Source organism: Heliangelus exortis, chromosome 2 (assembly GCF_036169615.1).
Source record: "Heliangelus exortis chromosome 2, bHelExo1.hap1, whole genome shotgun sequence".
Classification (NCBI taxonomy): domain Eukaryota; kingdom Metazoa; phylum Chordata; class Aves; order Apodiformes; family Trochilidae; genus Heliangelus; species Heliangelus exortis.
In genome coordinates, this window is record NC_092423.1 from 64,945,624 (window position 1) to 64,962,152 (window position 16,529).

The window sequence follows — 16,529 nt, forward strand, 5'->3', positions numbered from 1 at the left end:
ATAGATGTTGCCCTGCAGGTTTAAGCAGGGTGAGTGCTGGGGGAAGGCTTCTAGGGTTTGGTAACAGTGAATGTGCTCTGAATTTCTCAAACTTTCCTTTGGAAATTTGTTGAACAGGTGGAATCCTGCAGCTGAGAGCACCAACATCTCAGCAGGAATGACAAAGCTCACAGGTAGAGACATTATCTGCCTTTTAACCTCCTGAAAGTGAAGGGAGCCTGGGGAGCAATGGAGTGTTGAAGACACAGGTTCAATGTTTACATTGCTACTGAAGTTTTAGGGAAATGCAATAGCCACAGTTTGCATCTTGTGCTCACAGTACTTACACAAGCAGCTTCCACACAATGAATTACAGAGCTGGAGTAAATATATTCAGGAAACTTTGATAAAAGTAGTGATAGCACTTTCAGATCCTGCCTCCATGAGGAAGACAGTACCTCACCTTCCCAAAGAAGCATTTTGGTCAGTAATGTTTCTCAGCATTCAGATCTGGTACTCCAGAACTTCTGTGAATGTAAGAGGACTTGACATTTCCAGCACTCTGAGCTCTGCTCCCTCTTCAATCTCTGTGTTTGGGTTGCAGGAAGGATTTATGTCTTGAAACATTTTACAGATGTTATGTTGAACATTTCGCTCTGGTGTTGGTAGTTCAGAGCTTCATTTAGTAAACTGAGACTAAATAATCTAGTAGCAAATTACTCTTACAAGAAATGAGGTGGTGATCTCAATCTAGACTTTTGAGGAGAATACATGCTTACTTGTGCTCTCAGCACAGAGGTGAAGGTTGGCAGTGATCCCTGTAGGATGTGGATTTCTGACATGGGTGAGGCTGGGTGGAACATCTATGTAATTCTGCTTGTTTGATGAAGGATGAGAAGAGTATTATGAGCTAAGATAGTATTCCTTTTTCTTTATTTTTCTTTCTTTCCTCCCCCCCCCCAAACAAAAAACTATTCTTTCAAACTAAAATAACTGTGTGTTTAATGTTGCCCTATTAATTCTTCTCAAGGACCTAATACCTTAGGAATAAATTTTGATGGGAACTATTAAAGATGACAAAGATTTTCTTCATATAAGAGGAAATGTAGTACAATCTAGTTTCAGAGTTCAGAACATCCACAATGCCCTGGTTAATGTAATATAATAACAGTCAATTACATTTCTTATTTTATATTTTCCTTTGTCTCTTTCTCACAGAAGCCTAGACCATGATTTCATAATGTTAATGAAATGTATTGTGATGTTTCTGTAAGCCACTGCAGGTAAATAATTGTAATATGGGGAAGGTGACTCACGATGTGGTGCTAACCCTGTAGAGTTAGACTTAGTGGCTGATCAGGATATATGCAAAAGGGACTTCAGTGTCTCAAAAAGCCCTTCAGAAGCCCTGACAGATGAACTTACAGTCACTACAAGAATCACCTGTCTCAGCCTAACAAATACTTTTGTGAGAATTTTTGGTGGTTTGTACTTAAGGACTTCTTAGTGACCCCAAAATTACTTTTTGTGGAGTGTCTCTGACAACTTCTCTTTCTCTTCTTCAGCCAAGTAATTAAAGCTTGAACATTCTCATGAGAAGAGAGGCTTGCTGACAGTGTGCTTCCTCCTACACACACATCCTGCTCAATGCTGAGCATCAGGAGGAACATGATGCCAAGGCTGGTCCCAAAATCCAGAGCTATGGCTGGCAAGTTGGGGTTTTTATTTCTCCTGCTCATTCAAACCTAGACCAAATGCAGAATCCTTTTAAGTTCCTCCATTGCTATTTGCAGTTCTTTTTGTGATTGATGAAGCAATAAATGTCCACAGCTACTTAGGAAATTTTTGTGTGTAGGCAGGAAAATGCTTTAAAAGTGTATAGAATACAGTGCAAGTTCTGCTGTCGCTTCTTCTCCAGTCATATGCTACACTTTAAAAAGCCAGCATGTTTTCTGCCACAAAAAGGTCTTTATATTTCTGAACTTTCAGAAGCCTTCATCAATATAAATAACAGTTTGAGCATGATGACATCATACTTAGTCCTAGAGTTGTGCATCTCAGCTGCTTAGTCATTTAAATCAGTGGAAATAAGCACAGCAGTTAGAAGTTTCAAAAGGTCAAAGAAGCTACTGTCTTTTCAGCTTTGAATCAGCTGAGATACTCCAGTTTCTTGAAAACATAATGCCGAGACTGCATCTCCCCTCCTCCCCTTTGAAGCACTATAGTAATTAGTTTAAAGGGCAAATAACACCACAGTCAGTAGCAGAATACTGCCCAGTGAAATTTCCTTTCTGCTTTCTCTTTCACTTGAAACTAGTCCACATTGTGTACTGAAATATTTGACTGACGATGTCTTACCCAGGCACCAAAAAGCTCTTCATATTTTTCAGTAAATGAATATTTTTTTCTGTTCAAATTCTGTACAAAATCCTTTACCATTTTCTCAGAAGGAAAATAAGTGATAAAGTGTTCCTCAGAGAGCAGTTTGTGAGAAAATTTAAATAAATATGAAAGCAAAATACTTAAAAAAACCTCATTTTAAAATGTGATTTTTGTTTTCTTTCCAAAACTAGCAGCATGACTTCTGGGTTCCTTTTTTTTTCCTATGAGATGCATAGGTCAATCAAAAGTTACAGTCGGAACCTGAGCCATATTTATCTGTATAACAGGACCCTACAGTGTTTTAGGGACTGCAATTTCTTGTATATTTTTCTGACTAACTCTTTGTTTTCTTTCTATGTATTTCCAGCCACCATCCTGCTACTGCAGTGACACTGTCCAGGCGGGTTGTTGAGCGTTTCCATTTCGTGGTGTTCGCAGCCTTCTCAGAGCTGGGAGCCACGGACTGGCGCTCCTCTGACTTCTGGCTGCTCATGCTGATGGTATTTTTGCTTTGGTTTGTGAGACTTTACCTTCATTATCTGAGCCAATGGCTCTTCCTTCAGGCCATCTCAGTTCCTGTTACAAAGTAAGTCCCTCTTTCCCTGTTGGAATATATCTACAAATGGCTTGATTCAAAGAATTTCCTTTACACTGCGAAGAGACCTGGTAATAAGACCTGTGCTAGGGATCTGTATGCGAGTCTTGATAGAAGCCTTTACAGAGACTAGGAGAAAAAGGATTATATCCAGACTCCAGATGACCTGAGATGTAAATGTGACCCTGACAGAAAGGTGAAGGTTTTAGCAATGTAAATTTTCCTCCCAGAACAAAATGTGCCTATTCGTGCATCTTGTGTCATGCCTACCTCTCTGCCCTTTGAGATACTTAGCAGGTTATGTATCTTCCACAAGAATCATTTATCACATTGGATCAAGTATTTCAAAAGGCTTAGGAATTGCACAAAATTGAAGAAGCATTTAAATCATATTTGATGTTACCAATGTGATCTATGAGTAAAATGCTTTGAAGAACTTCACTTTGATATATCAGTTTTACTCTGAGGACCACAATGGGTTGACATATTTTAACTATATGATACATTGTCTTTAGCTCAGGAATCAGAGCTCTCTAAAGAGTTCCTGGAAAATCATTACTTGTCATTATATGACATTAAAAAAAAAAGAAAAAAAAAAAAAAAAAGGAAAAGAAAAAGATGGAGAACAAGTCCACAAGGTGATAGATGCCTCATTCCCCACATGTTGCTGTGGGACAGAGAATGTGTTTACCGAATGGAGATCAGTCATGCTTAGGGGAGATTTCTCCAACAGAAATGTTTTATTTTTTTCTTCACTTTAAAGCAAACCTAAATCAGTCAGCAGTAGCCAGTAACATGGTACTCTGTGACCTGTGTCTGCTGTGGTACTGGGATTATTGTCTACAGTTTGACAAGGGTGTAAAATTTGAATGTTTCTGGGCAGCACTGGAAATAGTAAAGGTTGCCTTCTAGATCTTAATGCAAATCCAGCCATCTCTCCCTTCTGGCCTTGCGAAGACCAGGCGTGCTTAAGCAGCTTGCATTAAAACTTCTGAGAGGCCAAGCATCAAGAGTCTGTGAAACCAAAGAAGCACAACAGAAGGGAGTAACCTGTGAGAAAAAGGTGGTCATGTTCAAAGCCACTAATCACAGCTGTCCCAGGCAGTCAGGTAGATAATGTTCTCAAGCCAAGATGTCCTGGATCACCATCTCAATCTGTAGCTGTGTGCCTGCAGAACAAGAGACTGAGCTGAGTACTCTCTCACCCTACCAAATACAGTGGTAGCACTCATGAGTGTGCTAGTGAAAATAAAACAGCTTCACCTTTACTGGACTTTTTTTGCAATAAATTTCAGCATCTCTATGTAGCTCACAAGACCACACGGTTCCTGTCTCCAACAGTGACAGCAAATTTGTTCATTCTGTAAGATTTTCAAGTCTCACCATCCAATAGTGGCAAGGGGGACATTTTAAGTCACTTAAGGGCTACTAAAATCTATGTCTTCTATGACATATTGTCTGTTTTGTGCAGTGTCCAGAGGTGCTGAATTATTCAGAGAGGGGTGAGCTCTTGGGGCCTGTGCTCATGCTGAGGTTACTGAGAGCTAATATCTTTCTACATCCCAGCCTTCTACATCCCAGTCCCAAGGGCCTGGACATGCATCTACTGAGTTAGAGAGAGTCAGAGGGGATCAAAGGATGTGGAGGCAGTAGAAGGAAAAAAAAAATTAGTAGCTTCATGCAGCTTTTGGTCAAAGGACTGTGACCAAGAACAGGGTGAAACTGTAGAATGCAGCATGCAGTATACATTATTCTATGGCTTTTTTAAAATGGTTTTCCCAGGAGCACATACAAACTCTCTCCTTTTGCTTATTTACAGATTCCAGCTTTTCCCTCACACTGTTGAGCTGTGCTACCAGAACTCCTTGCTGCAAACTGGAGAAGAGTTGGTCATGGTTGTGGTGGGACCCCTAACCTTGAACGCAGTGCTGCTTCTTTTGATTCTGATCAGATGGGGCTGTCAGGAGCTGTTTGACTCATTCCCTTCCTTCTTGTCAAAGTTTATCATAGCTCTGGGACTCTGGACAGTGCTAGACCCCTTGGCAGTGTTCATAGTGGATTCAGTCCTGGGGGTAAGTCACTTAAAATAACTTGGATGTGAGACCTTGACGTAGAAGTTTGTTTTATTCAGTGAATCACTGAAAGATATGAAATTTCACCCCTGGCCATGGAACATGAAAGTTAAAAATAAATTAAAAAATAATGTTATACATTACCTTTTTATTAACAAATTCTCATGTAATGAAGTCACTCTGTTTCTGTATAAAATTAAGAGCACTGTACAAGCCATATATGGAGATAAGAAAGTAAATCTACTACTGGAACGATTGTATCTGCTAAGAAAAGGATTGCTGTAATTTTGAATGTTAATGGAGATGGCTTAATGAGCAGTCCTGATTAGTAGCATTAGATTTTTCGAAGAGTTGAAACAGACAAACTGAAAAAAATAGGAAAATCAAAAGGAGAGTTTATTGTGCACTTCTCTTGACACGCAGCCTAGTTATTATAACTTGCTGGCACACCTAAAACGACTTGAAAGACATCTTTGAAGAAAGACCTTCATCACACAAAGCCATGAGAGCAAAACCTCCTAACTCTATCCATGCCTATGTGTGCATTTTGTAGTCTATCTGTACTTTGATACAAAGCTGGGAGCTTTTATCTTGTACAGGGTAATGCCCAGTCTCCCAGAACATGCGTTTCAGATTTGGTTCTCACTGTGCTTCTGATGCAAGGTCCTTTTGATGGGTGCAGGGTGCTGTGAGCTTTTCTTGGGGCAAGGTATTGCTGTTCTGTACTTGTTTGGCTTTCAAGCACATCTTTGTTTCTGTTGCTTGCTCCAGATCAAGCAGCAATTCACAGTCCTTGTTGTGAATCAGGTTTACTCAAGTCTCTTGGTTCCTCATCCACTAGCCCATGCTCTGCTTTTAAGAAGTCCTGTTTAAAGATGACTTTCCATTGTTTATATGCTGTTTCCCATTGTTGTGGCTTTTGAAAATTAAAATTCAGCTGTTCAAGAAATACAATTGGAGCTTACCTGGGAGGTAATTGCAATATTTTAAGCATGTGGCAACATACTACTTTTCACTTGGGCAACCTGCCTTTCAATTTTTATTTTTTAAAATTTCATGGCATATGCCATGTGCAGAATTGAATTTTAATTGTAAGTATTCTGATGAAGATTTTTTTTTCTTCCTAGGAGAAAAAGAAGTATTTCCTCAGTACACAGGCTAGAAATATTTAAGTATTTAAAAGGTTACCCCTTGCAACAGTACTGGTGTGTTCATAAAGCCTTGTCTTTCCCACACTTGCTTTCAGAAAATTGTTGCCACTGACTTTAGTGGGACTGTGTTTGATTCTTGTCAGACTGGACTCATTATCTGTTTCAAACAGAGCTTTGCTTGGTCAGAGGGAGACATGAGGTATGCATAAAGTAACTAAGCTTTTCGTTACAGCTTAAAAGTGCAACTCTGTACTTCATACAGAAAATTTGTCAGTTTTACCCATCAAGATTATCTTTGGTACAAATTAATTTGCTCAATTATTACACACTGTGCTGTGCGTATCCTTTCCAAATAGAAACTGCATTTCTTATGTGTGTTGTCATTGCATTTGTGATTTCTTTTTCTCCTAGCATTGTTTCAGCAACTATTTCAGATTTACTTGCCAATCTATTTTAGATCAAGCATTTTAAAATGTCGTGTTGTGGTAATATGAGTTATTTTAGTGATGGAATGTATTTTGGTATCCTAAATTGCCTTAATAGTTATAAGAGATGACAGATATCCCTGAAGACAGAAGTTCCTCTCTTTACTAATTAATTTTTATTGTTGTTGTTAAGGGGAGACTAGAGAGCCAGTTGCATGTTTGGAGGGGTTCAAGATACTGTGTCAAATGTGGGGTTCCAGGCTTGGTTTACTATCGTTTTGTAGAAGGATATTTCAGGGGTGAGGAACTCTCCTATGATTTTGGAGCACCTGGTTCTGGTTGGAGTTCTGCCAGAGCATTCCTGGGACCAATTACTGTCTCTTAAGCTTAAAAATGGAAGGGTAACAGCCCTTTAGCTGCATGGATACATGTCACCAGTAAAAATAATTACAGATTGCAGAGTGCTCACATGACCATCACTTGGTGTTGTGATGATTATCTAAGCCAGCTTGTGACAATTGTTATTTAAACATTTTAAAACTGAGGCAACTTTCTTGATTCGTTTTGTGGAAGACTACGGAATAATTGATGCAATCTATTTGATAGAAAGGTATGCTTCAATCACTCCATTTTTGCCTTGTCAGAAAGAACTCTTTGGATGAGAAAGAAATTTATTCTTATTGTCCATTCACAATTTTTCTTCTCTGGAGGGATGTCAGGATGGAACTTCTGAGCAGAGATTCTCTTTAGCAGACAGTCTTTTTGGTAATAAAGCAGTGGAGGAAGGCAGCTTTTTTTGCAAGAAGAGAGGATGGAACAGGGAGATAGAACACAACCATAGGACAATGTATTATAATTTTTTATAGAAAATATGGACAGATCTGACCTACTGACTAGTCTTTATATGCCATTACTGGTCTCCCGAGACCTGTAATTTCCATTACAGAAATGTGGCAGTGTTACAAAGAATGAAGAGGGAACAGAAATATATTAAAGATTCTCAGTCCTTGCACAGATCATCATTGGACTTGTAATTCTTTCCTTTACTAGGCATGTAACTGCAGAGGAGAAAATTGTGACTCTTCCCAAGGATTAGTCCAGGCAAGTTGGTCCAAAAGGTGCAGAATATATGAAGCCTAAAGGTCACAGACTCCTCTGATTGATAAACACTTGATTTTTTAGTGGTGTAGTTTCACATCCTTGCAAAATGTGTTAATGTGTTACAGTGTGTATATGGCTGCCACTGTATCACTTCAAAAAGCAAAAAGTGAAGACAAGACTTTATTTGACTCTGAGGAGCAGAAGACCTATGATATATGGCTGAATTCTTCTGAACTGATCCAGCAGAGGGCAATAATATGTCAATACAGTACCTAGATTTTGAGAATTACACATGGAGAAGAAAAAAAGGAAAATAATAGATTCTTTGGGAAATGTTTTTCCATGGTTTACTGGACGTATGATGAAACATAGAGTACTACAAAACCTTCAGATTTCTTTGTGAATGTTTGGAAAGTACACAAACTACCTTATTTCCAATTAAATTATTTTTATTCTGTGAATATTAATTCCTTACTAATATTTAGTATACTAAAGATTTGATCATCTTTGGTAGAATGAAAATCATTATACATGTTTATTTGTTTCAAAAACATTTGGACAAAAACTACTAATAGCTTAACAAAGCAGGGTATTTAATAGTCATGTGCCTTTGGAGATGCTATTAATGATACAACTTACTTTGTACCATTAATTCTACCACAGTATGTTACAGCCAGATCTCTTTAGAGCTGTGGGTCTCTTGTGCCTCTGTTTCTTCTCATGAAAGAAAGAAATTGAATGAGAGCTGTATCATAAAATAATGCTGATGCTTGTTGGTTTTTCAATGTTACATTCTGTCCTTGTGGTTTCCCAAACTGGACTGACTGGACACTAGGAATGAGGTGGAGAGGAATATCTGATTTTTTTACTTTCAAGTCTGCAGACAGGCTTGATATTGTGCTTATGTGAAATAAAAATGTGCTTCAGAAGAGGGAACTTGTCTCTTTTGCACTGAGAAAAGGTCCAAGACCTTTTGACAAAACTTAACAAAACCTTGCTGGTGTCTCCTGTTGATCTACATAGAGTTGCTTTCTTCATTTTTCTCACCTCACTGGGTCTCAGTGAAGCTTTGTGTCTTTTTTGACTTGTGTTGTTGTGTGCAAGACTAGTGGAAAAGCTATGCTAGGTATCAGCTAACAACACACACAGATGCCTTGATATTTCCATTTGGTATTTCAGATAACATGTTGGTTACATTTGTTTTCCAGTGGAAGCACAAAACATTGACTCGATCTGGACTTGGAAATTGGCATATACACACCCTTCACACTACACACATTCAAAATGATGAATGGATAACTTGCTGGGTGTAGTGGGAACCAGCACTTTTCCTGTGACAAGGACAAGTCATTTTGAGACTGGGCAGTTTGGAATTATGCACTGGCACAGGCATTTTCTGCTCACTCAGCACTCTTAACAACAGAAGCATAAATCATTCAAGATTATTCCTCTCTGATCATTGAAATAAGGCAAATTTCAGCCTCCCTACCTTTCCACTTTTCTTCTAATGTTAGTGAAGCTCACATTGCATACTTTCACTGGATACAGATTTTGTTCTGTAAGTCACTTTAACTGTACTCATTATATACTCTTGGTTAATTCCAAATCTTGTCTAGCAGACTCCTAAGTCTCAAGATGTGTGCCCCACAAATTACAGTTAAATCCTTCTTATAAAGAAATTCAAATTCTTCTGCATCTATAGGTATATAATATAATCATGTTTAGCATTTTCTTATGTTTATTTTTTTCCTCTTGACAGAGACTTGGGAACAGTGTAGAGAAACCCATTGCTGATGCTGCAAAGCTCTACTGGCTTTTCCGAAGAGCAGAGGACTCAGGGATTCCTGGTGCCTTAATCACTGTGATACTTTATACAGTCCTGTTCATCATCTCATCAACAGTGCTGTATCTGTACTTTTTAAGGTATGTCTCTTTATCTCATTCTCCTCTTAGGAGGTTATGCTCAAGCCCCTTTTCCTGTAACATAAAATAAAGTCACAACAGAAAAGACATGCCAATGGCACATTTCCAGAGCCCAGAAATGCAGATAAGGGTGGGTTAGCTCCTGCTCAACATTTAATGCACTGCTACTTGGTGGGCACTGTGAGTCAGAGAGGGAGCCACTGATTTTCTCAACAGAAGCACAACATGAACACAATGATTTTTCCTGGAATCGAGAGTCGCTGTTCCTTTGGCTTCAGACAGTGGTGTCTGTGTCAAGGATTAAAGCTCTTAGCAGTGTGTACCTTTTATTTAGACACTTTTGGGAGAAATAGGAAAAATTCTGAAAGCTACCTATGTTGTGAAGTGCAAAATCTCTTTCTGAGTCTGCAATGGCACCTTACAGAATCTTGATGATACCTGATTTTTGACTTGCTATGACTGAAGCTTTAACCACTGCATGACATGGCTTAATACAAATTATATTTCCATTACTTTCTTCCACTATCAATATTAAGTTCATTTTGAAATTTGTTTTGAAATTTGACCAACTACATTTCCTGTCACTTTTTTTGTAGGCACCTTTAACTGTACTGTCGACAGGGACAGGTATGAGACACTGAAAATGAATGAGAGAGGTTGTCTAATATATTGAAGGAAAAAGTGTCCTTTTTTTTTTTCTGAGTGACTTATCTATAAAGCAGTATGAATTTTGTAGTGGCCCTCGATCCACCCTGTGATATTGAGTGGTGGCAAGTATGAATAGAAAGCTGCACACAAAGGCAAGATGCCATCAGGTGTAAGAACAGCAAAGCTCGGCATACACCCTCCATCTGACAGAATCATCCCTCAGTCTCCTTTTCACAGCCTCTGCTGCAGCAGGCAGAAAAAGATAAATGGCATTCTAAATTTCTGCAAAGTATTTCAAAGCTCCTGCATTCCTGGAAGCTGTACACAGCTCCAGTGTACTGGTAGTCTAGTTAATTAGTTTTTATGATGTTAATGCCTTCTTAATCATTGACTTAATAGTTTTGTATAGCTTCATAAGTTTTAGCTGCTGTCATTTATTACTCAGGAAAATTAATTTAAATTAAAACATTTGTAAGGCAGGTTTTTATGAGAATATTACCAACATCTTCATTGTCTGGGGAACAGGTGCAAGATCATCAAAGGTTCCTTTCCCTCTGTATCAATTTCCCCATAATGTTTTCCAATAAAGGGGTGGGGGGAAGAATGTTACTAAGGAAAAAAAAGTTGACTTAGTATGACACATTTTAAAATTGATTCATAGCAAAATACAAAAGCAAAAGGAAGATAACAAAATCTGTTACAGTGCATAAGTTCTTTGAAGTTCTTTGCTTCATAACAACAAGAATAATTCTGAATACTGGAGTCTGTGCAGAGTAAAGTTACCTATGAACTTCTGAAACCGGATCACCTTTCACTTCCTTGTACATGCACAGCTATGGCTAAGGCTGTTGCTTTCAGTCCACTAATAATAACATTAAAACCTTTAAAAATGTTTTTAAGGAAAGCATCTCTGAAATTCCTAACGTTTTCTGAATATTGATAAAGTGACATTGTTTTCAAGAGAAAATTGTAGTATAACCAAGGCGGTAGTATCTTTTTATTTGACTATTTCTCAGGTGTTATATCTCAAAGATATTAAAACATAATGTAGCTGGACTCAGAAAACATATTTTTTACACAGGCATCCACATCCTTCTCTTGTAAGGTAAACCAACCTAAATATTGGGGCATGTCTTCCATGTCCTAAGACACCAGTCTACAAGCTTTGGCTGCTGGGTGGTAGAGTTGGTGCCATTGGATGGAATTAGTCAGCAATTTGTCATTTAAGAGAAGTGTTCAGCAGAGTATGAAAGTAAAGCAAGTAGGGGAAGTGTCTGTTTCTTCCACAGCTAGAAAGCTTCATGGCAGCAGATGAATATCCAGGAAGCTAAAAACATCATGGGCAGAGGATGGATCAGTAGGTATCTATTTGTGTCTTTATAAACCAGAGCAGCATACCAAATAAATTTGGCTTCCCTTGGGTGTCTTGGGACTCTGTGGTACATCTAGCATGAAGATATTCTTTGGAAAATTTAAGTGGCACTGGTTGCAATTCCTTCATTTTAATTCCACAAGACATTAGAAGCAGTCAGGAATTTCTTGGTGAAATGTTTCTTGCACTTTGAGAAAATGCAGACCCATCTAAGCTGAAAGCATCTGCTGGAAAGAGTCTAAACTTCATGGTATTGGCATATTTTTTAGGGCAAAAGCTTCAGAAAATCTACATTTTTTTAGTGTTAACAGCAAAATTCTTTTTATGTTTTTAACAGTTGTTTTCCAGAAAAGGATTAGAAAGGCTCATTTGAAGATGTAATAAATTGTTTTAAACCGCTTTACCCTTCAACTTTTAGTTTTTGTAAAATTTTTTAGAAGTCCATTTTTGGATCTGATTCTGGATAGCAAATAATTTCAATATTTCTTTCTGATAAATAATTAATGTGCAAATTATTATACTGGGTCTTATATCACTAGAAAATAGCATCTGAGTTTTGTTTTGTTCTTTATTGCATTAGCAGTTACTGCTGTTAGAAGAAACCATGTTAAGACACAAGAAGAGGTGTTTTATTAGTTTTCATGCAAAAAAAAAAAAAAAGAAGTTAAAGTAGGTAACAAGAGCAGACTGGGTACTTTTGGGCAAAAGGAACAAAGCTGGAAGACAGGCTTCATGATTGTTAATTAATTCAAAGTTAATTATATTGTTTATAACCATGTGCTTTAAATCTTCCTATAGAAAATGTTTATGGCAGCAAATACACAGTAATGTAACTACATTAAATTTTACTTCATTTGAAATAAGAATGTTGCATTAAGAGAGCTTAAAAAAATTGCAAGGGCTTTTTCTTGTTTAGGAAGATAAATGGCAAATTATTTAAATTGACCTGGTATTTCAAAGATGAGCACCATAAAATATTGCTCTTTCAAGATGAGTGGAAAGTAGGAAGCCCAACAGCTTGATTGCTGTTTTCTCAACCAAATACAATATAATTCTAAGTCGATGTTTGCAAAGAAGTATCTACTGTGTTGAAAGAACATCTAGTGCAAACCCAGGGATTGAGAGACAAGATTTTCTTTGAGGACACTGTGGAATTTGGAAAAATCACTCTATGATAGTGTAATATTTATTAAAAATGTTCTCATCTGTAGTATGCCTTAGGATAGCTTTAGCATCCTACTCTGAATTAGTGTTGATTTGCATTTCACACCTAGAGCTTTTTATGTTACTTCTTGGTAGCCAGTTCATTTATATTTTCAGGATTACCTACATCTCAATTAAGTTATTTTCCAGCTGCTCTCTTCTTCTGATAAGAGGATCTCAAAGTGACATCTTGGAAACTACAGCAAATTTAGGGCTGCAGACATGTTAAAAAAAAAAAAAAAAAAAAAAAAAAAAAAAAAAAAAGAAAAAAGGTAGAGAGAGATCCTTTGGAACAAAGTGGGAGATATAAATCACTAATCTGATGTTTGGCCAGGCTGCCAGATTTCAGTTTCAGGGTAGCTATTCCATCACAGAAATTCTTGGCTATATATCTTGACCCTAAGGTACGTATTCTCCTTTGAAGAGAGAACTAAAGCTGCTCCTGAGATCAAGTTGTAAAACTGTCTGTTGGTGCTCCTCCTTATTGCTGTTTAACACTAAATTTCAGTTGTGGGCAAAACTATACTAAAGAGCACACTGAGTGTGCTTCTTTGCAGCCACTGTGGAGTGAAATGCAGAGATGTATAAATGTGAACTTTATTCCATTGCCTTCCACCTGTATGCACAGTGGTGAGCACGTGTGTGCCAACATGAGACTCAAGAATAAGCATCTAGATAAGCACAAGATAAGACTGGACTTATCTTGTGGAGCTGTACATGAGAAGGATGGGAGTTCAGAGGGCCAAAGGAGTTGTGTCTGTGCTCTCTCTCTCACCTTCCAAGAAATGTGGGAGCTGTATAGCCCCACAGAAATCTGTGGTTTTGTGTTGTTTGTAGTGCCACACAGCAATGCCCACGCTTCTCATGACTGCCCAACTAGTCCCTGGGAAGGACTGAGAAACTGCGATCGGCCCCAAGCAGTGACTGAATTGTAATAATGTGTTTTCTTGGAAGAGGGCACAAAAAAAAAAGAAAGACCGCAGTTCATTTAAGATTGAGATTTCAAATTTTCTGATCTATATTTTCTGAACCCCTGGTTTTAGAATAAAAAGCAGAATGAGAGAGAAATTAACTTGAAGATGTTCTGTTTGAATTAAGCAGCAATGTTTTGAAGTTTAAAGTTCGTCTAAGGCTAAAAATGTGACACGAGGCTTTTCCAAAAGCCTCACAATATTTCTTGGTTTCACCTACATTAAGAAATACCACACAACAAGCTTTTCTTGTGGTAGACAATTTAACTGCGTATTGCTTATTCAGTTCCCTACCACAGCACAGAAATGCCATAGAAAAACAAAGCCAACACACAAAATGAACTTTTCTAACATCAAGAGATGTTTAGATTGTATAGACTTCAAGCTTGGGGTTGAAAAATATGGTGAGTAGTTCCTTTGTATATGATGTGGTTTGTCCATTATTGAGCCCTGGCACAGCAAGACTTCCATTCATGACTAACTGAGGTACTCCATGTAAGTACTGGAACTACTTACTCAGCCCAGTTCTAAGGACAGACGTTGGGCATTTCAGAAGAAAAGGAATATCAGGATCTTTTGGGAAAGTCAGTATATTGAAACAATTAAAAGAAATTGCTGCTTAGTTTTACATTATTTGATTCAGGTATTGGAAAGTCTACAGAGGTCTGGGGAGGGTTGCATGTTGGAGAACACGGGAAAGAAGGGAAATTTTCTACTCAGAGGTAGAGAATGTAGTCGTGAATGGAAAACCAAGCTTTAGTAGACTTTATAAGCCTACCAAAGGATAAAACACCTTTATCTTTTTTTGCATAAAGAGTCATTTCAAAATAGAGCCAACTGTGTCTTTTCTACCCTTAGGCTACATAGTGAAGGTTGGCTTTTGGATGTATTTCAACGTATTCATGGTGAGGAAGACACATTCTTTGTTCCACTGGACTTTGAGATTTCTGGACAGGAGCTGAGCTACATTATGAAAAGGGCTAAACAGTGGAGAGGAGTCAACGGTGAAAGACGGATGGTGAGTGACAGTCACCAAAATGAGTCTGTGACATGCTGGTCCAAATTCACGCTTTTTATATCTGAGTATTAGCTAAAAGGACCTAGATATACAAGAACATTATTCTTGGTGTGCTTCTTTGAATGTAGAAACAAGAAACATAGGAAAATTTTGTGAGGTTGTGTGCATTATCTGAACATCTTGAGGGGTTACAATTTGCTTAGTATCTAAAGACTCGGTGTCATCACTGACGTCAAAAGTTACCTATCCCATCTGATAATTCCTGACTGGCTTGTAGAGACTTGCTACTTGTTTAAATGTCAGTGCCATCCCAGATAATTTCTCAGCTAGTTTAGAAAACTATGAAACTGTGGACAAGTCAAATTCACTCCCTACAAGGGCATGGATGATGCTGCCTGGAGGAGTGGGTGTGAGTTTGGTGAGTCAGATGTGACACCCATGCTCTCCTTCTTGGCCCTTTCCTCCCAGGGCAGTCCAGAACAGTGGTCTGAGTTGGAAATGGGCAGAAGGGGGTAGGACAAATCTGAAGTTGGTCTGCTCTATTACTGTTATCAAAAGAATTCTTCTTTTTTGTCCCATCTAGCTACTAGCCTCTAGTCCCATATATAGACTTTAAGCTGGTGTTTGCAAAGAGTCCAGTGCTGGGGATGCCATCCACATGTGAGGCCTCTGGTTATAATTGCCTTCAGAGAATTGAAAATAACAGTAGTAGCGTGGTCAGTAGTCTGTGAGAAACATTGCTTTCCTTCTGCAAGGGATTTTTTTGTTGTTGTTGCTTTCTAGCTTTGTATTATTAATTCCTATTGGACAAACTTATAAAACTGCTGTTGCACAATTGTTAAATACTCACCAGCTGGATTTTTGTATCTAATGAGTCCCTCTCTGCACAATGGTTTGTTCAATAACTCTTCTGCTTCAATGTAAAAATTAACAGATTCTAGATAGGAAGGAAATTAGTACTATTAAGTACATATGAGTTATTTGTTTTCCACTGGAACAAGTAATTTCAGATTAAGATCTCTAGGTTTTTCAAATCTATACAGCTACATCTGAAATATCAGCAGTTTATAGAAATACCTCATATATATATAGCCTCAGTTGTCACTACTACAAACATCTGGCACAGCTGTAATTATTTTCCACCCTTTTTTTACTGATGACAGTTTGGACCCTGAAAGGGAAAATAAAAATGTGAATATGCCAATTGAATGAAAAAGCAGATACTCAGTAAATTTAATTTTGTGGGAAAGTGCAAAGCACCACATTGCACTTCAACAAAGGGGAAGGAAAAGGTTTGACTGAGTCAGTACGCCACCACAGACACCTGCCTCAGACATTCTCACCTTTTATACAGCTAACACTTATTTGCTTTACCACAGTAAGCAAAATACCATTTTTTTTATGCATGTAAAATCTTTCTTCAATAAGTCAAAACATAGCCTCTGATGACTGGTCTCTATTACCTTTGTTAAGAGTTAAATAAGGTCAAAGAATATATATAGTGTACTTCATTTTACATTCCAGGACTAAAAGTGCCATATGGAAAAAGTGGTGAGTAAGGCAACTGCAAACAATTAAACAATTACATTTCTGTTTTAAGTGCTGAATATATTTCTAATAATATTATTAGCATATCATTTCTTGAAGCAGTACAGAAAGGGCTGAATGAGGCTGGAGGAAGGAAAGGAT

General features: G+C 37.9%; 1 protein-coding gene across 1 annotated transcript in view; it reads left to right on the forward strand.

Annotated features, from left to right (window-relative positions):
- The window catches only part of LOC139792720 (uncharacterized), a 93,461-nt gene that overhangs the window by 33,069 nt on the left and 43,863 nt on the right, over positions 1-16,529 (forward strand). Inside the window, exons 3-6 of the mRNA XM_071736472.1 lie at positions 2,729-2,947; positions 4,776-5,028; positions 9,465-9,628; positions 14,681-14,840. Coding sequence (XP_071592573.1) covers positions 2,853-2,947; positions 4,776-5,028; positions 9,465-9,628; positions 14,681-14,840 — 672 coding nt within the window. The 5' untranslated portion in view covers positions 2,729-2,852. The remainder of the gene's footprint in view (positions 1-2,728; positions 2,948-4,775; positions 5,029-9,464; positions 9,629-14,680; positions 14,841-16,529) is intronic.